The 26,789-nt window shown below is 44.5% G+C and overlaps 1 protein-coding gene and 1 long non-coding RNA gene across 4 annotated transcripts; one reads left to right on the top strand and one right to left on the bottom strand.

The window, feature by feature from the left end:
- Positions 1 to 282: 282 nt before the first annotated feature.
- Positions 283 to 25,917, bottom strand: Riok3 (RIO kinase 3). Of its 3 annotated transcripts, none has more exon segments than NM_001108423.1 (13): positions 283 to 1,759; positions 2,855 to 2,962; positions 3,580 to 3,669; positions 3,761 to 3,841; positions 5,726 to 5,885; positions 6,405 to 6,602; positions 10,945 to 11,072; positions 14,499 to 14,642; positions 16,628 to 16,737; positions 16,934 to 17,041; positions 17,135 to 17,280; positions 17,989 to 18,104; positions 24,941 to 25,917. In NM_001108423.1, coding segments are annotated over 13 exon segments (1,560 nt in total). In that variant the 5' UTR covers positions 25,004 to 25,917; the 3' UTR covers positions 283 to 1,651.
- On the top strand, positions 10,900 to 14,379 carry LOC147999654 (uncharacterized). Its single transcript, XR_015642766.1, has 2 exons — positions 10,900 to 12,946; positions 13,026 to 14,379. It is a non-coding gene; the product is annotated as an uncharacterized LOC147999654 (long non-coding RNA).
- Positions 25,918 to 26,789: the final 872 nt, after the last annotated feature.

Raw genomic sequence — 26,789 nt, 5'->3', positions numbered from 1 at the left:
TACAAACATATATACACTTTACTAAATTACTTATCAAATTAGTATCTCCTACAACATCCAGCTATATGAAAAATGTCCTGAACTCACAAAAGGGAAAAAAAGTATGTATAGAGCATTGTTAGTAAAACTCAAAACAGAAATCATGTGTGTGTGTGTGTGTGTGTGTGTGTGTGTGTGTGTGTGTGTGCGCGTGCGCGCGCGCACTTACACTTCACTATAGAAAGGGGGGCCTTGGTGCCAGGACATTAAAATAAGGACTAAGAATTAACCACACAGTGAACCAATTCTAAAATGATCTCTTCATTTTTAATTTCTTGAAAGGCAAGTTCATAGCACACTCCAGGCAATGGTTTGAGAAAGAATATGTCAAGAAAGCAAACAAAGTTTTAAATGATTGTTCCAAATGAGTTTTCTGGGATTTCCGTCCAGCCAATACTTAGTCATCATTTAACTCTGTGTGGAGTGGCAAACATCGCGTAAGTGGAGGAGTCACCTAAATTCCCACTCCTCTGGAATGCAATTGAAAGCAGTATAACAGAAACAAAGATAAATAGTCTAGAAAGAACATAGCTGGCCATTTAAATAATGTTAAAACCTTTCAAATATAAATTACATTTACTCTTTATAACCGGACAGAAAGTTAGGTGTTTAGTGGATCCACTGTGACTCCTGGAATGGGGTAATGAGGTGAGAGCAAGCAGCCACTGGTCTTCAGAACAAGGCTCCCTCCCCTTCTCAAGCTGAGTCCAGCCAGGGTGAAGACGGGCAAAGAGGCCAACAGCTGAGTTGCTGGTTAATTCATTACTTTGTCTTCCACTTATTTAAGTTCTCTAGTTACTTTGTTCTATTTCTCTCCAAATGATTAGCAATCAATATGTGAACAATTTTAGGGAAATGTAAACTGAAATGTTTCATTGCCTTCTTAAACTGTATCAGATACAATTCTTACATTCTGCCCTTCCAGATACTTTATATTTCATTATAAATGTAGATGAATTACATCCCAACCATTTAACCTAAATGAAGAAAACCTGAAAGTTTTAAAATTTAGTTAAGAAATCCTTCTCTATTTATCTTTCAGAAACCCACGTTGTCTTTCCTGGGTGAGATGGAAATGTAGACTCCCACACATCCGAGGTCTACCACCAGGCACACTGCTTCTGTCTACTTCCGCCATCCAGTCTGAAGCCAAATGCCCACTTCTAGACCCACCGGGGTCTCCAGGCTCACAGTCCAGCCGTTGAGAAGGCTGATTTAAAATGGTAGCATTCACCCATAGATGCCAGGGAAAGCAAGAGGCAAGTGGCGTGGAGCAGTGCAGCCATCGAGCCTCCCCTGCAAAAACCTCAGTCCCCACCTCCCACGTTTGGAAACACTGCCTATGTGAAAATCCTCATCAAGACATTTCAGATCATGAGTTGTGCAAAATCCAGACTCCTTTGGCTACACATCTGTATGTGTTAAAGAATTCTATTATCCTTTTTGTAAGATGAGAGGTAGTGACATTTTATTCTTTCAATGCCGAGTTAAAAATTGCACACATCTGGCACGTGGGTCAGAGTGAGGAGCACAGAAGCAGCGCTGTCCACTCCTGCTTTGGTCTGTCAGGTCACCCACTCGCTGGCTGTGGCAGCTGGCCATCTCTGCTGGACTACTCTGCATACAGCATGGGTGGACTTCCTTCATCTTTCAGAAACGAGGCTGCTTTCCTTCCATTCTTCTGAACATGATCTTCGTTCATTTTCTCCAAAGCTTCTATCTACAGAACCAATCATGGAATCCACTCGTCAAGTTTTGACTTTTTATGATCATACCTGACCAAGGTGGCATTTTTCCTCTCTAACCCCTGGCCATTAGTAATGATGCTGGCCTTGAATTAGAGTCAGTCTGTCTCTGTCAGTCAGTCTGTCTGTCTCTCACCTCCCTCTCCCTACCCCCTCTGTATGTGACACATGTGTACATATAACTGTTTGCTTCTGACTCAATTATATTACCAAGGTCAGTACTGAGTATCTATATGAAGTCAGGAACTAGAATCTGATCAGTTTTGCGATGTTCTCCATACAGCTCCCACTCGACAGTGTTAACCCCATTTGTGAGCTCTCTGTACTTCCTGTTCTTAGGTTCCCCCAGAGCTTGGCCAAGCTCAAGTTTCACATGAGAATTTCAGAAATAGACTCTACTCTCTGCCTTGTGGGTAAAATGCTGGGGAAATGCACTTTTTAAAAGACATCCTTTCTCTATGTAGACTAGATAGCCTGCAACTCTCTGTGTACATCAGGGTGGCCTCAAGCTCACAAAGATCCACCAGCCTCTGGGATTAAAGGGTGTGACATTCACAGCTAGCTGTCACTCTTATATTTTAACTTTTGTCCAATCCTAAGGTATCAAGAGATCTCTGAAGGAATCTGGCTTTCTGCCTCTTTGTTCCCATAGCTCTGGCACTACAATGGAGGAATCTCTGTGGCTACCTTCTGCAAAGGGCAGGCGGGCTCCATGAGCTCCTGTTTTCATATCACCCAGAGCACTCCTAAGTCAGCATCCTCGTTCTTTAGACTGGAGAAAGAAAACTAAGCTGGGATGTGTCGTTACCCAGCCCTTCTTTTTAGACCCCTGCCACGGAACACACTCTGTAGACCAGACTGCCCTAGAGCTCAGAGATCGTACTGTCTCTGCCTCCTGAGTGCTGGGATTAAAGACAGGTGCCGTGCCCAGTAGTCTATTCCTCACTGTAAGCACACTGCCAACTCTGTAGAGGAGGAGGATGAGACGGGTTTGGAGGGCGGTCAGGTAGAGTCTGAGCCCGGGACAGCTCCTCAGCAGCAATAAGAGGACAGAGAGCTACACCACTCACCTCAGCTAAGAAGTCAGCTTCATTGTCTGCTGAGATGCTCAGGCCAGAAACAGCATTGAACAGCTCCCGCTCGTTAAGGGCTTCCTTTACTCCTCCCTTCTGGAAGAACTAGCAATGGCATACAAACGGTCACCAGCAAAGTTCTCACAGACCAGCATGAACAAGACACCAGTAAACGCCGTCACCATTTTGCAGGCATTAGGTTAAGAGGACCAAGTTCTACTTGACGTCTGTCCATCTTTAGCACCTGCTCTGCTTGCTGATATCTCCTCTTCACTTATAAATGTGGTGCCCTGTGTACAATTACTTTGGCCTGGCGTCGTACAGACAGATGCTATATTCACTAAACCCCATGAGTTATAATTTTTAAGCAGCCCACAGCTTACCTCTAGTACAGTTATTCTCTCACTTGGTTCTCCTGCTAGCAAAATGCGAAGTGAGAGTGACCAGGCACTGCTCCTCCTCATCTATCACAGAGCAACGTGGCAGGAAGCAGCAGGCTTACCACGTCCCACCATTGGTTTATGCACTAAGACCTTAGAAGCAGGTTATGAGAGTCACAGGCTCAAGAGTCCATGAATGAATTCAGAAAATGTCTCCTTTATCTCCTTATCAGCAAGGGAGCTGGTATCCCTTCCTTAAATTTCTACAAACATGGTTCTCTTAGGAGTGAGAAAATATTTGAACCTGTTGGTCCTTTGAAAGACACTGCTTTGCACGCCTACCTGTGAAACGTTCCTACAGTCACGGAATAAGAACTCCAGGCCATGAGGATGGGTCGGTTCTACCGACTGACTGACATCAATCAACCAGACCTAGTAAACACAGAGCACAAATCAATGTGTTTACACTCACTGACTCACATCAGGAAATGTAACCTGGATATAAACTAACTGTGCCACTTACCTTCCCAGCATGCCACAGCATGTTGTACTCGCTGAGGTCGGCGTGCACAAGGGTGCATTCCTTGTACAACTGCTGCATCAACTGTGAGAAAGGAGAGGATATTGAGGGAATGAAGGCACAGCTCTAATTGAGCTCTACTAAATGAATTAAGTTACTGATTAAAGTACACCTCAATCAATACTTCCCAGAAAAACAAGTTAAAAACTTATTTCCTTTCTTATTAGTCACAGTAATGAATTGGACCTGAGGACGCACAAGTTCGACAACTGAGTCACAGCCTCACCAGAGCCCTCCTTCCTCCTGTTGCCTCAGTGCTGCTTAGGAGGATGAGGGATAGCAGGGCACTGCCAGAGAACTAGGGTGCGACATTCTGCTTTCTTGCTGGGACAACAAAATCAGCCCATGGTCAGATTCCAAATGGATCTGTTGCCTAAGCAGGGGGCCAAGGTAGGTCCCTCCCTCTGTAAAGGTGTCTCACTGAGTCCTCTGTGGAGCACACACAATTCCACATGAAAAGTATTTCTCACCAGGGTTGGTGGGGTAGGAATAGAGATGTCCTTGTTTGTGGGCCAATGTCTTGGTATGTAGTGTGGGCTGGTCTTGAACTCATAAACTTTCTGCCTTAGACTCCTAAGTGCTGGGATTCTCAGTGTGTGGCACGTGTGACTAACAGCCTTTTTAAATTAAGGAGCATCACACACTGAACCTTATAATTGAAACCACTGTTTGCCTCCCTAACAGAACCAAACAACAAAAGTCGACCATTTTGTCTCTTCCCAGTCACCCAGAAAAGAATTTCTTTTTTTCATGGCTCTTTTCTAGCAGTGGAAGGTGGTTTACCTGCCTGACTGTATCCTTTTTTGTATGTATGCGTGTTCATGAATGTGTAAGTGTGCACGCATGTAGAAGCCAGAAGTCCATGTCTGGTGTCTTCCTCTATTGCTCTCCACCTTGAGACAAGGTCTTGAGACAAGGTCTCTCTCTCCCTATAAACCTGGAGCTCACAGATTCAGCTAGAGTAGCCTGCCAGCAAGGCCTGGGATCCTCCTGTTTCCTCCCAGGGCTGGGATTGCAGACACACACCAGGCTTTTTAGAGGGATACTAGGAGTGCAAACTCAGCCCTAGGCTTGCACAGAAATATACTGGCTTAAGTCCACTCCCTGCCCTCACACTTCCTGTTTGCATCAGAGCCCAGGAGCCCTGTGATGACCCCAAGGCTGAGGATATCTGCACCACTGAAGCCCAGGCCCCTCGTGTCTTAGATCGTGACTTAGGCAATGTTTTTATATTCCCGTCTGCTGCTGTACGACACAAAGGCTCCATGCACGCTGTAAGCCTCTCCAGTGTTCACTGAGAACACTCCAGAGGAGCAATGCAGGACAAGGAACACTGCCTTAAGCAGGAGGCCTCGAACCTAATTCAGCTATCACCCCAACACTCCAGTTGGAGCATCTGACTCAGCAACTGTCACTCCAGTCTTCAGTTTTCACCATCATCCTGCCAGAAGGATGCCATCTGCCTCCTCTGACTCCAGAGAGTGGCTGTAGGCCCTTTCTTTACTGTTAAGGAACTTCTAAGGACTCAGACACACAGGATTCCATCTGCTAAACTTGACTGAAGTTCAGTGAAAAGTGGCTTAATATTTTAAGTTGGCAGTGCTAAGAGTGAAGCCCGCCCTTGCTCCATGAATGTCTTAAGTTACCTAACATTCAACATACAAAGCACAAAAGCAACTCTTTCTGTTGGATAGGGTGGACTAAGGAGTTCAAGCTGGCCTTGAACTTGAGGTCCTTCAGCTTTAGCCGCCCAGGGTGGAGGGTTACAGATAGGCAGCTGTAAAGTCGCCAGGGTGGCCGTGAAGAGCTGGGCTGAGTGTACCTGGGACTACAGCACACTATTCACACGTCAGTGCACACAGCTACAAAGGCACTTACGTGGAGAGTCTGGTGGTAGGTACTACTTACGTGGAGAGTCTGGTGGTAGGCATCTTTCATTTCTTCTTCACTAAGCTTTACTTCCTTTAATTTAGGGGCTGGAACTTGATCGTGGCCAATGAAAGACATAACTAAAATGTGCTTCTTAAGCAGTACAACTGTTGGACAAGGAATTCCAGCCTTCTGCATTCTATATAGAAAGAAATAATTAAGAATATAAAGATCAGGAGGCAACATCCATTAATTTAACAAACACCTAACTAGGGCCTGCATTGAGCTGCTATTATGTTCTACACAAGAGATGTGGAAACAAAAAAAAAAGTTAAGACAGAGCCCCTGGTAGGGACACTCAACAGTGGGAAGGTTGGCATAGGTGCAGTAGGCGCCCTGCATGCACTGTGATTCTCCGGAAAGAATATTCAACAGAGAACTTTCATACGTAGAATAATAGCATGTCTAGGCAGATGGTGCCTTAGTTTCTCTTAAAATATCAATAACGCAGGAAAATGGCTTTTCATTTACAAAGTAGGAATTCTGGTTCAAAACATGGAAGTGTTTTCTGACAAAAAGTCTCATGAAGCACTAAAAAGCCAAAGCCGTTTGCTCTTCTGTAAATCAGCTTAAAAGACAGCATGGATCCTGGCCTGCTAGCGGTCCGGGCACACAGGGTAATTCCCAAGGTCGCCTGCGGCAAGACCGTTTTCTTTACCTTGTGAGATTGTGCATCTCCTTCTCTGCCCACATGCGGATGATCTTACGTGGATTTAGTTTACTGAAGCGATCTTTAAACCTGAAATCATCTTTAATGTATTTGTCACGATTCTTGAACTCATTAAGAGTTGTTTTAAATACCTTGATGGCACATTCTGTTGGTATAACTTTACCATCCTCCTTTTCATCCTCCAGGCTAAGGGGAAAGGGAAGAAGAAGAACTAAGTCGACATAGTTGCAATGCACGGAGAGACTATCCCGCCCAAGTACACCAACTTTGTTTCAAGGTGCCAGCAACTGTATTGTCTTTTCTATTTAATACCTTCAAGTATTGTATCTGAATAAAATGTTAGGTTCTGGGGGGGGGGGGTCTGATATGTTTCCTAGAATGGCCTGGAATTCCTAGACCCAAAGGATTCTTCTGCCTCAGCTCCCCAAGATATAGACCCATAGACATACACTACTGGTCCTAGTTGGTTTTGTTTCTTTTAATATAAGTTTAGTTTCATGACTATAGACTCAAGCTTGACAAATAATGGGAAAACGTATTCCTTAAAACAAACCATTATGACCTTGGATGATTTGGGAGTAAAACTCAACAAAATCAATATAGAGAAAACCCTTTTAAAAAATAATTCCTTTCTTGGCAGCTGTGTGAGGGTGACTAAAAGGTGTGAGTGCGCCCTGTGAGCACATGAAGAGGCAGGAGGAGGAAGGGAGCAGAAGCAAGAGTATGAATGGACACTGGAGAGAGACAACAAGGATGCACAAGGTGACCAGCATTGGAGAGTGCCAGAGCCAGGCCAAAGGGGAGGATTTGAACCATATTCACAAGAGACTCGGGCCCTTTCTGAGGAAACAGTACCGTAAAGTCCTGGCTAGAGAGAGGAAATCAAAGGTGGAGAAGAGTGACAGGGTGGGGAGGAGACAGGCTGCAAAGAGCTCGGGCATTTCTCCAGAGGGAGCAGCAATCATGAAGGCATATCACATGATCAGCATGTTAGGGTAGGAAGAGCAAGGAAGGCAGAGGCAGGGCTGACTCAAGAGGTTTGAATCACAGCGATAACTAGGAAGAAAAGAAGGTGTGTGAACTATAGCAACACTTCTAAATACCTGCAGGCATGCTAAGCTGCAAGAGAAATGCTTCCAGAAGACAGAATCTGAACTAAGCCAGCAACCTGTGTGTATTACACTCTTCTGGCTACTTCTCCACTCAGCCCCTTTAGGAACCCCTTTCCTTATGTGAGATCTAAGGCCTTCATGTCCTCTACCTGTGGAGAGCACTTACCCTTCCGTACCTGCTCCGCATTTTCTCTACAATGTCAGGCCCTTTATTCAACCCATATTCAGTTTCCCTGGATGTGTAGCAGGTGTCTTCAATTCTCCATGCCAAGAACAATGGCTTCCTAGATTGATTTTCCCTTAGGCTCTCATCTCAGGAAATAACACCAACATTGGCTAGGCTGGCTGTAGAGTAGCCCATGTCCAATCCAACAGCACAGATTGCTGATTATACTTTCTAACCATAGCTTCCTATTCCTCACTTCACTGCCAGGAAGGGTTTCCACTGTCATAGGGACTGAACCCAGGACTCTCCATGCTATTAAGTACTGAGCCACATCCAAAGCCAAGCCCTTTTTCTTTTTTATCATCCATTTTCCTTCTAGCAACTCAAGTCATCTTTTGAAAATAAAAACCCCGTCTTTGTTTCCCACTGTGCTTAAACAGAAGACTCCTTCCAGATTCACACTCCTTCCTGCCACAGCTCCCTGCTTCGTAGGCTGCTCTCTCTAGCCTGCAGTGCAGCGCAGGCTGATCTTCCACACCAGGTAGGTCCTTTGTCACTTCCCCAGACTTCCCTGCTCTCTCGTCAAAGCCAGGATACTGCCCCAGTGAAACCTTGGACAGCAGCACACATCTGTGCTGTCTATGTAGCAATAACCTTGAAGGCAGCGGTGCGGTGGTGGGGACTGTGCTGTGTCACAACAGGGACTAACAGGAGCTTGAGCACTAAGGACACCCAGCAGATGGAAGGCACTCACACACTGGAAGGTGGATGACAAATTTTCAGGAAGAGATTACAAAGAAATGAACCCAATACCCTAAATATGTTATAGACAGACTAGGCTACTTGAGGGGAGCTTCCTATCATTGGATCGTTTACCCACAGAGTAAATAAAACCTGACATTTAAAACAATCAGTAATAGAGTCCAAATTTAAATAATTCACCTCAGTATTCTCCTAACAAAACACGTCCATGAACCTTATCTCACGCAAGTTACCTATCCCTCTGCTAATTTTCTGGCCTTTATTTTTTGAGACAGGGACTCAGATAGCCTAGGCTGAGTGCTGAGATTACAGGCACCACACCAGCTCCTTCTCTCCTTAGTACAGGGTCTTACTGTTGCTCAAGGAAACTCTTACCTCACAGGAAGCTGCAACACCTGTGTGCATCCTTCTAACTTCCTGTGTCAATATAAGGCCCTTACCACATCCAGTGCATTTGCATCGTGTTATTCCCTGTATCTCTAACATTTACTGTCAGGGAAAAGTGGAAATCTGCTGACTAGCACAGAATTGGAGTTGTTAATAACATCATCGACAGAGCTGAAGCTTTGACTATAAGGCTGAGGAAGCTCCCCTTCCTTCCTCCCTCTCCCCGGGCAACTGCGGTCACAGGGCTACATTTCTAGAGTGGTGGCTGGTCTTGGGTGTTAACTCTGCTGTACTTGTAATCAACTGACACCAAGCATGCTATGAGGAGGAGTTCTCCTCCTCCTCCTCTCCTCCTTTTTCCTCTACTCCTCCTCTTCTTTGTTTTTTGGCTAGGACAGGGTCTCACAATGTAGCCCTGGCTCAAACTCAGAGATCATCCTGCCTCTGCCTCCCAAGTGCTATGATTAAAGGCATGTGCCACCACCACCTGGCTAGGGATTATTCTTGATCAGATCATCTTAGGTAGGAAGATCCACCCTATATCTGGCCCAGACTTTCTGTAACAGCCCACATAAAAGGGAGAGGAAGGTCTAATTGCCCTCAGTCTTGCTGGCAAGATCTACCCTGCTGCTAAGGTATCCATCCCTCACACTACTTCTTCATGATTCCAGTGCAGACTGAGGACCAGCAGCTCCCTAGGAACTCCTAGACATGCAGTCTCCTGGACTCAACAACTCTCCGATTCCTGGCCTTTCTATCTATCAGGAGGCATCTACTGCTGAACTATCAGACTGCAGTTTGTGAGACACTCTAATCAATCATCCCCTTTAGAATATATACATATGTCTGTGATTTAATCCTATCATTTATGTTCTTTTAAAGACCTCGGACTAAGTCAAGGGTGATGCCGCATGCCTTTAATCCTGATCCTCGAAGGCAGGCAGATCTCTGTGAGCTCGAGGCCAGCCTGGTCTACAAAGCAAGTCCAGGACAACCAAGGCTGGTTACACTCAGAAACCCTGTCTCGAAAACCAAAATCCAAGGATCTCCCTCCATGTTGCCATGTCATTTCAAGTAGCATGGCTGTGGATGGAGAGATGGCTCGGAGGATAAGAGCACTTGCCGTGCTTTCTATTCCAAGGACTGGAATTTGGTTCCCAGCACCCACGCAAAACACTCACTAACACCTGTAACTCCAGCTCCAGGGCCAGTGCCATCCGGCCTCTTACTGTCACTGGCTGCACACACATTCAAAAGAAGGAACGGTTCCATCTAGAAAGGTCTACTGATACCTAAAGTCCTTAAAGTATGTCAACCGGGGAAAGATCACTGCACCAGATAAGTAATAAACATACACGAACTTCTGAAAGATTGGGCTCAAAATTGTTACTTATGGGAAAACCTTAAGTTCAGATGAAGACCACTTCTAACACTTCCTTGTAAAGTTTCAACACTTGCTTGTAAAGTTTTAGTCATGGGCAATCGTTTGCTTTTCAATAATTAGCACATTAAGTCATATGTCTTATTTCAAGGAAGCCTGTGTTGAAATATTAAGAAATGTTTATTAAGATTAATACTAGCAATTACAAAATATGACCTCATTGTGCTCTACAAAATACCCATAGTGAGTATAGCCTGTTCCAGATCTGAGGTTGAAAGAGGCAAGCCCCTCCCACACACACCTCCTTCCTTTTTGGCTGTTTTGTTTTGTGCTGGGATTGGACCCAGCGCCTTTTGCGCATGAAGCTTGTGCTCTAACTCGGAGTCGCCTGCGCTGCCTTCTCTCCTCTTCCTTAGACCTTAACAATCCACTTCATTGTGATGTTTGTGCATTATGGATGTGTGTAAAGAGGAATAATTAAGAAAACTAAAGGCAAAGACTTGATTAATAGGAATTTGAATGCTTATAAGTGCAAATAAATAAAAAGTACTGCCTAACCTTTCCATAGTAATGATTTCTAAATGATTCTACTCATTATGCAGCATTAAGTTTGATTATATGTAAATCCATCAGTCCTGAGGGGAAAGGTGTTTTCACCACGGTGCTGGTTTTTTGTTTTTGCTTTTTTTTTTGTTGTTGTTGTTTTGTTTTTTCATTTACCTCCCTCCATATGCATGAAAGACAACAGATTCCTTTCCTGTACTAATACAGCCAGTGATTGTCTCCAACATTCCAGAGTTGACCATTTTATACATAAGTAAGCGTGTCTTAGGATCAACTGCTTTTTCCTGTAAGAGATAAAGTTCTATAAGTGAAAATGGTCAACATGAAAGACTCTCTTTAAGGCAAATGCAAAGCTGGCTCTTGTTAGAGCATGATCACAATGATACACTTTCCTCGGGGGCCCCTGGATTTCTGCTCCAGTGTCATGAGGCTAAAGGGATGGGTTTGGTGACAGCCCCAAGTCTGGACCATAGTCACTGTTTCTGTGGCAGAAAACTTTCAAGGTCAGAGTTTCTTGAGGAATAGCCCCAAAGGGACTTAAGTGCTGACAGCAGAGCCATAGTAACCCATGTCCAAAGGTAAGCAGAGCCAATGAAGGACCATCCTAAGACGGTAAGGCACAGAGTAGGTGAGATAAGTGTCTGAGTGTGGAGACGGGCACAGATTGTGTGTAAGGGACTCAGGCCCAAGCTGATTCCTGGCTAGGCCCCCCCAAGGCCTGCTGTGGAAATGTCTGAAGATGACCACTCATCTTCTGTGCTTCCTCCACACTGACCTCAGGGAGAAACAGCCCATTCTCCTTCAGCTCACCATAAGCCCCGATATGCGTAGTGGGAGCTCTGATGTATTGGGAACCCTAGCCTCCTGAAGAGTATGTGCTCTGACCAAGGCTTCCCCTTCGTTCTCAACAGCATTGCTGCCTTCCTAGCCCTGGCTCCCCACTTTGCGGAAGATGATGATGTGGTTGGCAAAGACTCTCTTCAAGGAAAGCAAAACCTTGAGTCCTGCACTCTACACTTTACTCATCCACTCTTCCCTGTCCTCCCAGGTGGGACACTAAAGTAGACAAGGTTCAGAGACAATGACGGCTCCTGGGTGGCACCATGCACAGTCTTGGAGGCCACAAATACAGTGTTCAGGACTCCTGTCCATTGAAATATTCCCCTTGGCCTCCAGTAACCCCCAATTTTGTCCCAAGATAAACAAATAGGAGAAAACTGAATGGGAGCATCACCACAGCTCCCCTGCAGAGACAGAACTGGAAAAGGGACTAGAGGAGTAGGGTCACATTACCTGCTGTCTCCTTCTATAGCAGCAATGTGTTCCTCCCTAGCCCCCACACTACTGCCAGGACATAAGCCAAGATTAAATATAGCCATAGGGACTGGGGCAGTGAATGCAGGTGGTAAGTGGTACAAGTGGGATGCCCAGGCAGGATGGTAAATCTCTAGGTTCAATGTCTACAAAGTCCCTCCCCTTCCCTAACTCTGACTTTTCTTGATTGGCCTCAGCATCTTTTCCACCTAGCTAGCCACCCTCCACTGGGAACTCTTCTACCCTTTGAAGACAGAAGTCATACACCAGGCTATAAGACAACAGCTTCTCCCTTCCTGTTCTGAGACAGTACCAACCTTGTGACATCTTTCCCTGTGTACCCAATGTGGGTCCCCTACTACTGAACCTTGAAATGAGGCTCTCTGTCCTTAAAGAAGAAACTGGAAATTAAAACAAATCAAAACCCAAATATTAACTTAATCAAAATCTTTTTTTACCAACTTTAACCAAGTTTAAATAACTCTCTCGTAGTCTTACAGGGTTTTTAAATTCTTTTTATTTATGTGTACATGTGCATGTGCTAAGGCAGTTTTGAACGGCCTGATGTGGGTGCTGGTAATGGAGCTCTGAGCCTCTGCAAGAACAACACGTGTTCTTTACATTATACTGAACCACCTATCTGGCCCCCTTTTTAAGTGTTCAGTAAGTACACTTATTGCCAGAATAGTACATATTATCCTCATTAATATAAAAAGATTAGTGTTCTAAAGAGTAGTAATTTTGTTATTTTCAAAATAGATATTATATTCATTAATGTAAAACACTAGACTATTAAGTTACAAGTGTCAGTGTACTAGGCAAAAACATTTTTTTTTTTTTTTTGGTTCTTTTTTTCGGAGCTGGGGACGGAACCCAGGGCCTTGCGCTTCCTAGGTAAGCGATTTTTTTTTTTTTTAATGTAGCACATCTGGGCTGGAGAAATGTGTAGGCCATTAAGAGAACTGGCTGCTCTTCCAATGGACCTGAATTCAATTCCCAGCACCCACACATCAGTTCATAACTGTCTGTAACTCCAGTCCCAGGGAATCCAAGGGTACCAGGTCCCCACATGGTACACAGACAGATGAAATGCCCATAAATATGTAATAAAATAGAACTTTAATCATCTGAAACACTCAACTAAATGCACAGTGTATGCTCTAAATTACTGTCATTAAAAGAAAACTTTTTTGGGGGAAAAAACTTTATTCTAATTAAGTCACAAATACTATCATTCAGATGGCTTAAGGAGGCCATATAACCACTCGCTCTGCTGCAAATCCTGTCATCTCAGTGAACTCTGTATGGACATAGCATTCTGAAGCAGTAAGATTATTACTAAGTAAATCATGGGTGTAGTAACACATGGCATTAGTCCCAGCACTTGGGAGCTTAGAGGCATTTGTATTTCTGAGTTCAAGGCAGCCTGGTCTACAAAGCAAGTTCCAGTTCAGCCAGGGTTTAATTCAGTTTACACATTGTACTTTTATGTCCAGTTTCCAAACATTTCTTCAACTCCATTAGCCCAGAGAGCAGCTAATGTAACTTTTTTTTTCTCTTTTTTTCTTTCTTCCTTTTTTTTTTTTTTTTTTTTGATATCACTAGTCCAGGCTGGCCAGGAAATCCCTGCGAAGCCCAGGCTACCCTGAAACTCATGGCAATACTGCTGTGTTAGCCTCAAACTCCAACGTGCTGGGATGATATGCATGAGCCACTGAGCTCAATCTGAACTCCTTGACACGGCTAGTCCCTGTAGGCAGACGGGGCACTTCAACACTACCAGGAGTTAGCCTCATACAGGTTCTGAACACGTTAAAACTTGAAATCAAGGGTCTTCTCATAAAATCAAGGGTCACCAACTGTTTCTGCTAAGCCAGTTAGGGTCCTTGAAGGTCCTGGTAGGTGATGTCAGGGTTTGAAGGCTCAAAATTACTACCTCCACTAAAGCCTCTAATGACACCTGGCTTCGTATATTTAACAGCCACACCACCAACTACTGTGGTTGCCACCTAGGCCACTGCTGTGGCTCCTGGGGTGCAGCAGCAGGTGAGCCAGCTGTAGATGCTGGCCACTGCTGAAGGCTGTGCTGTCCTGGGGACCTGTACTGTCCTGGAGACCATGTTCATGTGAGAAGCCACCCAGCCACACCAGATCCTGAGAGCCTCAAAGCACTGCTTCTAGAAATTGAAAACTCTGTAATATGTGTTTTAAATCACTGATTAAATAACTAGAAAATGCTACAAAGTGACATCACTTGAGTAGCATTGGTTTGGAAAGCCAGTTTCAGAAAAAGGGATGGGAGAAATGATGAAATTTTGTTTTGTTCTTTTTTCCTCAGATACTGTTTGTAATATGAATTTTTCAACCAAAATGGGGGAGGTGCTAAGAATGCTTACAGCGGTGGAATGTTCCTTCTTCTCATGGAGACGGGCACTTCGACGTTCTTCCGAGTAGGCATGTTGTTTTAAAGCATTAAAAACGTGGTTGGATAGTTTTAAATCCATTCCAATTCCATCTCCAACCTGAAAGCCAGGTGCAAACTGACAAAGAAAAGTCAGGAGTTAAATGTTTTCACATGGTGACAATGATGTTGGAAACAACGGTGACAAGTTAGCCTCGTAGATTTCATACTCAACAGATGACCTCATGCAGAAACAACCCACAGGCCCGGGGCAGGGGTCCCAGACACAGAAGAGCAATGACAAAGAAAGTGCAGCCCAAAGGACAGCACAGCCTGTGCAGAGTCACCTCGCCATTTCTGAGGTGAAGGCCTCTCAGCGTTTGCTCTGTACCTTACTTTTATGCCAAAGAAGACAATGTCAGAAAGCTAAACAAACTCTAAACCTTAACAAAAAATCCAACTTCATAAATTATTTTTGAGGACTAAGTTGCTACAGTACAATCACCTCCATGGTACAGTCTAACCAGGCAGCTGCCAGGCATCCTGTGGATATTTAAGTTTGTGCTGATTACCATGTCACAAGTCCCCCTGTCACTAAGTTCTGCTGAACAGCACTGTTCCAGAGCTATTCCAGTCAAGAGTATAAAACAACCACTCAGTGACATATTTACTAGACAAGCCTTCGTGTGCTAAGGTCTGCATTCTTACTGATCACAATATTTATGAAAAAAAACTTTAAAAGATGTATTTATTTGGGACTAGAGAAGTGGTTTCCCAGTTAGGAACGCTTGTTCTTCCAGAGAGCCTGAGTCAGTTCCAGCACCCATGTAAACAAGTTCACAGTAACCTTTACTCAGTGCCAGGGGATCCAATACCTGTCTGTCTATGTCTCTCTCACACACAGCTAAAATTCCTTTTTTAAATTTGTATGTGTGAGTGTTTTGCCTATATGAATTTACCATAGGCGTGCCTGTGCCCATGGAAACCAAGAGCATCCCATCCTTTGGAACTAGAGATAAGGATGGTTGCAAGCCACCGTGTGGGTGCTGGTAAACAAATCCAAGTCCTCTGCAGGAGCAGCAAGTACTATAAACTGCTGAGCTATCTCTCCAGTACCCAAGAGCTTTTGGATTTAAGATTTACTCTTAACTGTATGTGGGTGCACAAGCACATGCAATGTGAATGCCCATGGCGGCCAGACGCATCAAATCTCCTGGAGCTGGGGTATACTGATGGTTGTGAACCACCTGATGTGGGCGCTGGGAGCGGGTCCTCTGGAAGAGCAAGTGCAAGTACTTCTTCCTCTAGTTCTTTTCTTGTCCCCACTGCTGTATCCTATAAAAATGCTGGCTCTGTGATTAAGGGCACTGGCTGCTCTTTCAGAGGTCCTGAGTTCAATTCCCAACAACTACATGGTGGCTCACAACTATCTGTAATGGGATCTGATGTCCCCTTCTGGTGTGTCTGAAGACAGCAGCAGTGTACTCAGATACATAGAATGAATAAATAAGTCTTTAAAAAAAAAATGTAGGAGAACTAAGCACTCAATTCATTCTTTCTAAAGACATAGTCTAATGTACCCAAGCTAGCCTTGAAATCACTATGAAGCCAAGGATGGTGATTAATTCCTGATCCTCCTTCCTCTCCCTGCCAAGCGCTGGATTCCATGCCTAGCTTTCTTAATTTTAGAATCTTGTAAATCACCACCATCATGTGTTTTACTCCACAGCACTGAACTCTCTTTCGCAGACTGGGTTTGGGACTTGTGCTGTCATCTAGATCATCTCTGCAGGCTGAGGTGGTGGCCACAGTACAGAGGAGGCACAAAAAAGGAGCATGAGCTTGAGGCCAGCCTGAACTATGTGGTGTGAGGCCATATGAAATAAATAAAAGCAAATAAAGCTTTAGAAATGTACGGCGCTGTATCAGAATGCCGCTGGCTTCCTTCTGTGTTTTGTGTTTCTGTTTCACTCAGTCTCCTGGGCTGGCCCGTACCTCACTATGTACACCACATGTCTCTGTCTCCTGACACTGGGGTTAAAGGCATGGCACCACATCTGGACGAAATTCGGTTTTAAATGTATCTGAACTCTTGATGGAGAGATTATACTGTCTGTCACTTACGTTTTCCATTCTTGCTGTGTTCTTTCTTCCACATACTACTTCATCATGCTTAGTTGTGATGTCTTTTCCTTTTCCAATAAAACCCTTTTTGGGAGTAGGAACTGGCTTTGCTGAAAGCAATTAAGAAAAGCCAAGACTATAAGAACAGCAAGTAGTAAAGTCTCGAGTTCGGCAAGAGCACTTGACTCTAAGCGAGTGAATTATCAAATGAGATCCCAAGATAAACACGGATCTAAACAAGTTCACTGGAGACATTGCTCTTCCGTACTCTACCCTTCCCAACTATGCCCTGAAAACAAGCAGCACCTGGTCTGTAGGGATCGTCGAGAGTGTCCTGCCAGTCAACCTCGTCCTCAGAGCTGTCACTGTCTTCAAAGGGATGAACTTTCCGATAGTTTTCAAATGAAATGGAAACTTAAAGGTAAAAACGGGTGCTGTTTATTCAGGAATGTATACAGGCATTTCCTACCACCCAGTGGCAATGTCAGAGTGACAGAGGTCTGGTACCTTTGCTGTCACCGTTGAACTTCTTTTCTTCACGCCTAAGCTGTGCATCGTATTCTCTGTCAAATTCCATCTGTAGCATCTGAGCCAGCATCAGGTCACTGGAAGTGTCCATGTTTTCTCCAGAAATAAACGGTCCTTCAGCAACGCTATTCAAAATAAGGTGACAGAAGCTCACCTGATGTGCTGTGCAAACAGCTGCTGCCTGTGAGAGAAAGCATCTCTGCAATACTAACATCCCACTGAGAAGGGGGAAGAATCTACCAGCGCTACCGTCTTCTGTCCAGTCAGCTCCCACCCACCACCATCTCAGAGCCGTAGCTAGGACTGAGAGCCGGGAGACAGCACTACAGGGTCTGTCAGGAAATCCACACGGACCCCAGAATGCTTGTTGTCTATAATCTGGCCAGAGTATAAGGAAAACTAATGAAGAAACAGACAACGAACACTAGAAAACAATACCCTAATAGTTCAACTGTTGCAGTAACAGGAACAAAACCCAGAGAAACAGTGGTTTGCCTAAGATAACAAACTCAGAATCTCTTCTCTGAATTGCTTGGGACTAAAAGTATTTATGATTTTGAAGTTTTCAGACCCAAAGCCTGAAATGACAAATGTCTAATTATTCTTGATCTGAAAAATTATGATCTGAAAAACTCTAAAATCTGAACATTTCTGAGTGCTTTTCTGAGGGTTCTAAATTTTCGGAGGTATTTGTTCTGTACTGACAATCAGGATGAACTCGGTACAGTGCACTTGCTTTTGCATTACTGAGTGTGCACTCTTGCTCATCTGTCATGACAGCCCCAGTCAGACTCTAACGCTGTGCTATGGCAAGTGCTGTGTGTGTCACATACACAGCTTCAGGGAAAGCAGCTGCTTCTTCTTCCAACTGCAGCTCTTTGGCCAGTTCTTCACTCATCACCTCCGCCAGTGAACAGGATACTGTGTTTTGAGGGGTAGCCCATGGGCACTGTTCAAACAAAAGAGAAGAACTTTATAATAGTAGCTAAATAGTTGAAAACAAGGTTATCTTTTTCAGAATTAAACTAGTTAAAACCATCAAAATGGGTGATTTGCTATTTACAAAATTCACTTTAAAAGAAAGCATCTTATTTTGTTAATTTCATTGTAACTTGCTTACTCAGTGTGCAAGCACCACAAGGCAAAAGTTAGGTCAAAGGACACCTGGCGGGAGGTGAATCCCAGGAATTGGGCTAAAGTCAGACTACCAGGTCTGGCAGCAAGTCTTTACCCACTGAGCCACGTGACCACCTCCCAATACCAATCTTATTGAGGGTGAGCATGAACTGAAACCTGCTCCTTGCCTTCTGGTAAGTGTGTTCTCAAGGCTGAAAAAGGACCAGGCTATTACACAGGAGGCAAGAGGCTCAAGCACAACTAACTCCTTCCTTCCAACCCACTTCTCATCAAACCTTTCTGCTTATGACCGAGCTTCCCTAGTAGATTTCTTGTGGGAATAGTCTGTGCGACCGACCATCCAGATGGTGCACTCCTGTAATTCCAGTGTTCTGGAGGCTGAAGGAAGAGGTTGCTGTGACTTTGAGGCCAGTCTGCCCTACAAAGCAAGGATGTCTCAAAGGAAAAAAAATTAACCTTACCAACTATTACAATTCTAGTCCTACTCAAGAGCTTGCCTAATTCCAATCTAAGCATAAGGTCATGGCTCATTATAAACGTGTCAGTCCTCCTTAAGATGTCTGAGTACATGCTACAATAGAACCAAGAAGAAGCCTCAAAATATGTATTGCCCACCTCCAGAGTCTGTGAATCAGACTTGACAAATTATGATTGCAAAAGAGTAATAATGTCCCTGAGATTCTTCTTCAGCACTGGCCTCCCTTAGTGATGTCACTGTCTCAGCTTTCCTGAAACACAGACTCTAGATTATTTCACACTTTCCTAAAACATCCAATTCATCATTTACTCCTTGTCTTAGCTCCATTCCCACAGTACAGAGCTTTTACCAAGATGTAGATGTTACTAGGAACATCCCCCTTAGTCACACTTTGTGCTACTCTCACTGTCTGAGCTCACTCCTTAATGAGTGTCTACTACAGAATTAGCCACAAAACTATTCAACCAAGGAGAGACCGCAGAGGTACGTGAGACCCGGAGATAAGTGGATAGGAAAACCACGCACGCTCAGGTTCCAGAGCACTGTGGACAGGGTCAGAACGGACTTGGATGCGCTGCCTGGATGGAACCTGAGGGTGGTCAACAAGGACTTCCTGCCTAAGGGAACCAGAGGAGTTTTGTCTGAACTCAGCCATAGGCAGAGAGGCACACATGGCCCCTTGCACACACCTACAATAGCCACTGTAGAGCTGGTCCATCCTCATAGAAGGCACCCCCTAGAGAGGACAGAGACTTCCTGGAAGTTGACTGAAGCTCTCTGTAATGAGCAGAACATGGCTTTCTTTGGCCTTCTGCTCTTTAACCTAGAAATGCTTGGTCTGGGGTTTTAGCGAGATGGCCGAGCGGTTAACAGTAACTGGATGTTCTTCCAGAGGAAGAACATGGGAGATCACAGTTGTCTGTAATTCCATTTCTAGGGGATTCAATACCCTCATATAAACAAACACGCATGTAAAGTAAAAATAATTAAAAGGGTTCTTGGTCTGATCAGTCCAAACACAAAGCTCTAAAAGCAGATGACTGTATTCTCACCACAAACATCAATAAGGGACGTAGCAGCCCCCCATCCATGCCCCCCGACCCCCACTCCTTTTTGCAGTGGTAGAGACTGAAGCCAAGGTCCACTCCACTCCAGGTGACTGCCATTCCGGGCAACAGCATGAGCTATACTCCCAGCTCTGCAGATAACATTTCAGCATGTTCTATACTTAAGTCCCATTTAAATCGTGGCACAACTGAGTAGCTACATTACCTCTTTATTGGTTGGTTGGTCTTGCCAGATCTCAAAGAAACCCAGGTAAGTCTCAGTACCTGTGCCTCCTCCTCCTGGCACTTCCCAGCACTGCCCCCTATCTTACCTCTTCAGGCCACTGGCTGGGCTCCCCTTCTCCCAGTTTAGGACTCCTGTATAACCTAGCCATTCTAGCAGTGCACTTTCCACAGTCTCTCAGGCTGTGGCTCTTCCCTGGGCCCGCTTGCCTCTCCCTTCCTCTTGCTTCTCTCTTCTTCCTCACTCATGGACAAATCCAGTGTGAACGAACCCTTCCAGATGCCTCGAGCATCTTTCCCTCAGATCTGTAATAAAACCCTTCTCTTGGATGAGGAGCCATCTCTTGGATCCTCATTTGAATTAGGTCTCTGTTTTGTAGTTCTGGTTGTCCTGAAACTTTGTAGACCAGGCTCTGCCTCTCTCCTGCTGGGATTAAGCCACTGCATCTGACCATAGCATCTACATTTTAAAGGCTTAGAGACTGAGACAAAGGAAAGCTCCATTAGTGCAGAATCAACACTAAAATTTGTCATCAGCTAGGACAGCATGTGAACTCTCTTCCTTAGGACTCAGCTCAGAGCTTAAGCATAGAAACAGTCAAGTAATTATTGCATGATACACGCCAAAGGAAACAATGCAAACCTAACCAAAAGTAGTCTGAAGCTGCAGGGGTCTGGTGCCTTTCAGCATCTCAAACTGCTCAGGGCCCTTCCTCCACCTTGCCTATTTTTGAGGCTCAGGGTCTACTGTCATCACCAGATTCTAAACACATTAACTATAAACTATTAGACACACTCCTCAGAAGAGTTAACAATGTCAGGCAGGAATTTTGTTATTTTGAAGTAATGGTTTCTCTATTCCCCAAAGATTAAGTCCAAAAACACAGACCATAGATATAAACAGCACCCAGAATTGCCCACTCATGGTGATCGCGTCCTATGGAACCTCACACTCACAGCTGTACTTCCCCTATCTCTGCCAACCAGCCCAAATGGAACACCTCCCACTGAGGCAACTTCCTTCAGTTAAGTCAGTCACAATTTCAGACTTCCACAGTTTAAAATCAAATTGAAACATTTAAAAGTATCTAGTAAAAGCCTCCCACAAAATTCTCCTGGGCTCTGTGAGGATAGCTTTGGGAAAGGGAACACTCCACAAATGGCTAGTCCTGCTGAGAGGGGCTTGGAAATTTTACTGGAGGCTTTTCCTATGAACTAGCACTAGGGATATGTAGTGTCCACCTCTTGAGACTTTTTACCGAGTACTTAAGAGGCAGTGGGCCGGTGAGATGGCTCAGCTGAGAGAAACCTGTGGAGTAAGCATGACAGCCCAAGTCCAACTCCCAGTTCTGGTCATCAGTATATTCATGCACAACATTAAGCTCATCTGAGAAGCAGCACCCAATCCTTTCAGAGTGCACCTGAGGTCAACTGTGGCTGTCAATATAATCAAACTTGAATCACTCTTCTGGGTGTGCCTGTGAGGGTTTTCCAAAAACAACTAGACCGTAAGGATTCTGGTCTGCTTCCTTCCAGATCCTCAGCTCTGACTTCCAGGACATATCTCACTACGGGCCCAAAAACACAGCCAAGTGACCATGATCTGAAAGCTCTGAAACCATGAACCAAAAACTTTCACCTTTTAAATGGTTCTCTCAAGTATTCTGGGTCCAAGTACATAAACCTAATAGTGTATGTGGCAGACCCACAGTCAGCTCCCTAAATCTTTAACCCTGATATGGTCCCATCATCTAATCTGGGGAAGTTCCACCACTGAACTCTGCTCCTCAAGGTTCTTGACCATGGCCACATTCATCAGTCTCTGGCTAGTGCAGATTGAAGGGGAATCAGCCTTCTTTCCTTTGATTCCAAATGATGTGTCTGTTCCTAGCTGCTCATCTCAATTATAGAAAGGTTTTTACTGAAGATATCTGAGGACTGGCTCAAGTAAAATGAAAAATGACAGGCACAAAAGAGACGCACAGTAACAAAAGCTCAGTCTTCTACTTATAGCAAGTCTTAGAAGATCACAACTCACAGGAAGACCTTTTTCTAACCAATAATCCAGACACATTGTCAACAAGCCAATGAGTCAAACGTTTCTGGAAAAAACCATCTGGTTTTTCCCTAATGGTCAACATCTTGTACTAGAATTGTACATTCATCATAATTGATATAACCTTTCTTGGAGACAGAGTATAGAGCCAACAGTGGCCATGAAACTTCACCTCCCACCTTCAGTCCTCCTATCTCCTACCTGGGATTACAGCTATGCACATGACATACTGACAGTTTTTGAGACATGGCCCTCACTAGGTAGCCCAGGCTGGCTTTGATCTCCTGACTTTCTTGCATTTAGCCTTGGAACTACAGGCACACACTACCATGCCTGGCAATATGTTAAAACTACAGTCCATACTTTATTAATATTTCCTTAACTTTCCCCTAATGCCTTTTTCTGATATAGAACTACATCCAGGACACCACATTAGATTTGTCATGTCTCCTTAAGCTCCTCTTGGTTTTGAGTTTCTCAGACTCTTTGGTGTCTGTAGCAGTTCCATGGATTCATTTCTACAACTCCCTGTTGGAGCTAGACACTTCCTAACTTCTGCCTCTGGTTGGCAGTCCCCCCTGTCTTGGGGGACTATCACTTTTTGTCTGTAATAGCAGTGTGGCATTCTGTCACTTGTACCCTGGGAGAGCAGGTCACTGGGACCCTATCAGAACTGTGAGGTCAAAGGTTTTACTAAGTCATGCTTTGTCTTTGTAACTTTTATTCTCTCAAGTATAATAGAGTTTTCCAGAGTTTACATCAGATCTGATGACATCATCATCCTGTGGGCTGACTGAATGTGTAATTGCACACTCACGCTAACTCTGTTGAATTTCTCTTGACTGTGCCCATCTTCAATTATATTTGATGTATATCTAAATCTGTATCAAAGGATATATCTCATGATGGATTTTCCTAATATACTTCAATCAAAAAAATACAACAAATAAATGAAGTGTAAGCTCTCTCCTATTAAACTATGCATTAGTGATTCTTTAAAGTGTTAAACAGTGCATTCTCAGGGCCTCTGCGTCTCCTCCTCCCCAGGCACTCACTGGCTTTCCATGCTTAGAGAAGAAAATGGTTATGCGAAGCCGGTTTTGGTAGTCTGTCTACCAAAAACCTCCAGGAACACACATTTTGTTAAGTGATGAGGATGGATTTTACAGTTGTGATGATATACACTTACAGGAGAGGGTGATGGGCAGTTTAATCTGGTATTATTTATTTAGGAAGTGAAACATGTTCTCAGAATACCTGTTTTCACTGAGAATTTCCCCCACCTTCTGTGGGTGTCTTGCTGGAGAAACTCAGAGAACCTGGCTTACCTTTGTCCTTTTATGTATCAAAGTCAGAACCTCACAAACAAATGGATAAAATGACATGAAGGTGTAACTACAGCACAGCCTCTGACTCTTCCTACAGGGTTATAAACTTATAAAACCAGCTTTTAGAAAACTGAGCAGTTGAGCCTGGCAGTGGTGGTGCACGTCTTTAGTCCCAGAAGCAGGTGGATCTCTGAGGTAGAGGACAGATTCATGGACAGAGCAAGTTCCAGGGCTACACAAAGAAACCCTGCCTCAAAAAACCGACCCTTCCACATCAACACCCGAAATCCAACTCAACGGCAATTATCTCTTTTTCTGGGTTAAAAAAAAATGGTCCATTAAGATTAATAATTGATTAAAAAATATTAATGAGTAAGTGTGCATTTTGTGGATTTAAAGTATAAAAGACTCATTGATTTTTATGGTAAAGTTAGATTTGTGATTCTTTTAAGATTTTATAAGAGCACTTTTTAAGATAAATAGTAATATGATTGATCATTTTTTTGTAACCACAAATTGTAGCCTGTTAGTAAGAGAACTGGCTGAGAAAAATATTTTGCTTCCTTATACTATGTTAATCTTTTAGATTATGAATGTATGTGGGTTCTTGGAAATATTTTGTTTTTTTCACAGGCACTATGGAAAACATTCATTCATGTATCAATATTGGGAAACTCATTGTAATCAATCACTTAACACAAAAAGGGAATGTAACCACATTTTAATTTTTATCTTGCTTGAAAAAATTTGATGGGATATATTGTGGTGGGAGAAGAAATAAAATTTCCCTTAAAAATAAAAAACATTAAAAAAAGATTAATAATTGAATTCTGTGGTAGCATGCAAGAAACTATCACGAAGTTTTAGAAGAGTGGATTCCCTTCACAACCTTAAACCTGAGGAATACAAACCCCAAAGGAAGCACTATTTCTTTCAGCAAGTGTTACAGGTCTTTTCATCCTAACCAGTTTAACACGAAAAGGAGGGGGCTCAAAATCAGACGTGAACAGAAAAGAATCGTAGTCTGCCATTCGAGAAGTACGGAAAAAACCAAGCCTACGGCGGAACATGAAAATCCATAACCATTTTACAGTATTACTGCCCCTGGAAAGGGGACGGCACTGCTAGACTTTTTATCTTTTAACATGTCGAAAACAAGACATTACGGAATTGGGATACCCGCACTCGTCTGAAAGCGACAGTTTCCTAAAGCAATTTTCTGTCTAAGCTTTCTCAGGGTTGGGCTGACCCACTTGGCTAGTGAAAAACAAGAGCCAGCTGTTTTCCCTCAAACCTCGGCGTCCATGTGGGGCTTTCCGCTCCTGTCCAGGAACAAATGGAGAAGACAAGACGCAGATCCAGTCCGACCCCGACTACCCGGGGCGGCCTGAGCGAAGCCGCCAGGGTCCCGCCCCAAGGTTCTCCCGACTCACGCCTCCTGGCTTCGGAGACAAGCATTTGGCGTGAGCCGGCTCACTTGCCGTGGCCACTGCTTACCTTACTGGGTCCCCAAGCTGCTGCGGGCCCGGGTTCAGGTGAAGACACTCCGACCAGATCCATTCGGGGAAGAAGGCAGAGACGACAACGGAGCCGAGAGGTGACAGGAGGAGGGCGGGCTCCGACGAAGACACGGGCGGGACACGGGCGGGACACGGGCAACCGGCTGCCGGTGCCGGAGATGAGGTGACAGATGGCGGCCGCGGCGGCCGCGTCCGGAACTGGGCTGCTTCTCTTCCGTCCTATATGCTAGTGTTCTCACTTCTGATTGGCTGCTCCTAACCCGGGAGGGCTGTTCTTCCGGCCTCTGCCCCTCCGGCTCAAAGTACATCTGGCTAGGGTTGGTGTTGACCCAGTCCTGGCACGGCAGACGTGGGTTTGACTTCCTCTCAGCTGGTACTCCCTGTGCGGCCACCGCCTTCCGGTTCCTTCCTCCCAGTCACCGAATCTCATGAACCCAACCAGTGTGGCCTCCGAATGCTCGAGCCAGGCTGACTCTGATCATTATTTCCCGGGGTAATTCGAAACTGGACCGAATTCGAGGAGAAGCGGGGCGGAACCGGCAGGTTCCCAGAGGGGAAAGTGATACGGATTGCGGTGGTTACTAGTGTCATTTGAGGGCAAGTGTAGAATGAGAAAGTGTGGCATAATGCTGAGCAAAAAATAAGACGGCACAATAAAATTTGTGATTCTCTGTTTTGTTGAGAAATTCACAAAGTGACTGGAAAAGCAGAAGCATTATACATCACTATATCCAAGCACTAGTCAGGGTTTTAATCTCAAAAACGATGTTGAGAAGATTCTATCCGTACCTGAAAATGAAACAGGCACATAGAATAAAGTAACTCAATTTGGAAATTAAATGACCCCTCCAGCTGGTCGCCTAGCATTTTAACACATGAGCTTTGCTGGGAGTTGTTGAGATTCAAATCACAAGAGCTAAGATTAAAAAGACCTTGAGGCTGGTTGTTTTGACAAGAAAGAAATAGCAAGATCCGCGGCGCCTTTTCTGACAGCTGTCTGATGGGTGATCGCAGTGGCTAAGGCTAACCTGACAGTCGGATAGGGAGGGTTTCAGAGACTTGCCTTGACACAGCTTTTGAAGGTGCTGTCATTCATTTGCCGAATTTCACGTCTCGGGTACTTTCACACGATTCTGTCAGGTGACTGCATATTCCAACTCTGATCTTTCTCTTATTTCCAAGATTTTAGTTTTGGGTTGGGGGTTCAGGTTTGGTAGTGTATTGCTTACGAGTTTTAGAGCTAAGCAAATGCAGTATATTCTTGAGTAAAAGGGAACCACGGTGAGGTGGAAGTAAGGTTGATGAGGCTGGGATGCTTACAAGACCAGGACAAAGGGGACGTCAGGCATTGAAAACGGATCCAGGCGGATCCTGAAATCACTCAGCACAATGGCAGTACTTGGAGTACGGTGGGAAAATGTGCAGTCACCAGCTGCCACAGTCTTCAGAAAACATTTAGGTTGTCTCCTTGAGGCTGTGGGTGGTAATCTCATGGAGCCCAAGATTCTCAGTGACATGGTCAGGAACTGACATTAAGGATGGCTTGAGAGCTATGCTGAAGAGGGTGAAGAACATCTCCATTCTCTGCTGCAGATGTTAGTGGCATGTGAATCATCTCACAGAACACTCAGAACGACTTGAACCTGGAAATAGAGAGGGAGAGTTGATTCACCACAGATGAGTTCCCATTTAGCACAGTTTTGTAGGCTAACTGAATGCCTCTATATCAGCAGTTAAGGCATTTGCCTGATGTTGCCCACTACATAATCCTAAAATGTCAGGCAGACACCTAAAATATGGACAACCTTTGGCCAAATGAGCTGCCG

The sequence above is a fragment of the Rattus norvegicus genome, chromosome 18 (genome assembly GCF_021556685.1).
Source record: "Rattus norvegicus strain SHRSP/BbbUtx chromosome 18, alternate assembly SHRSP_T2T, whole genome shotgun sequence".
Taxonomy (NCBI): domain Eukaryota; kingdom Metazoa; phylum Chordata; class Mammalia; order Rodentia; family Muridae; genus Rattus; species Rattus norvegicus.
Note: the sequence above shows the minus strand (reverse complement) of the source record. Positions and strands in the feature narration are given on the sequence as shown.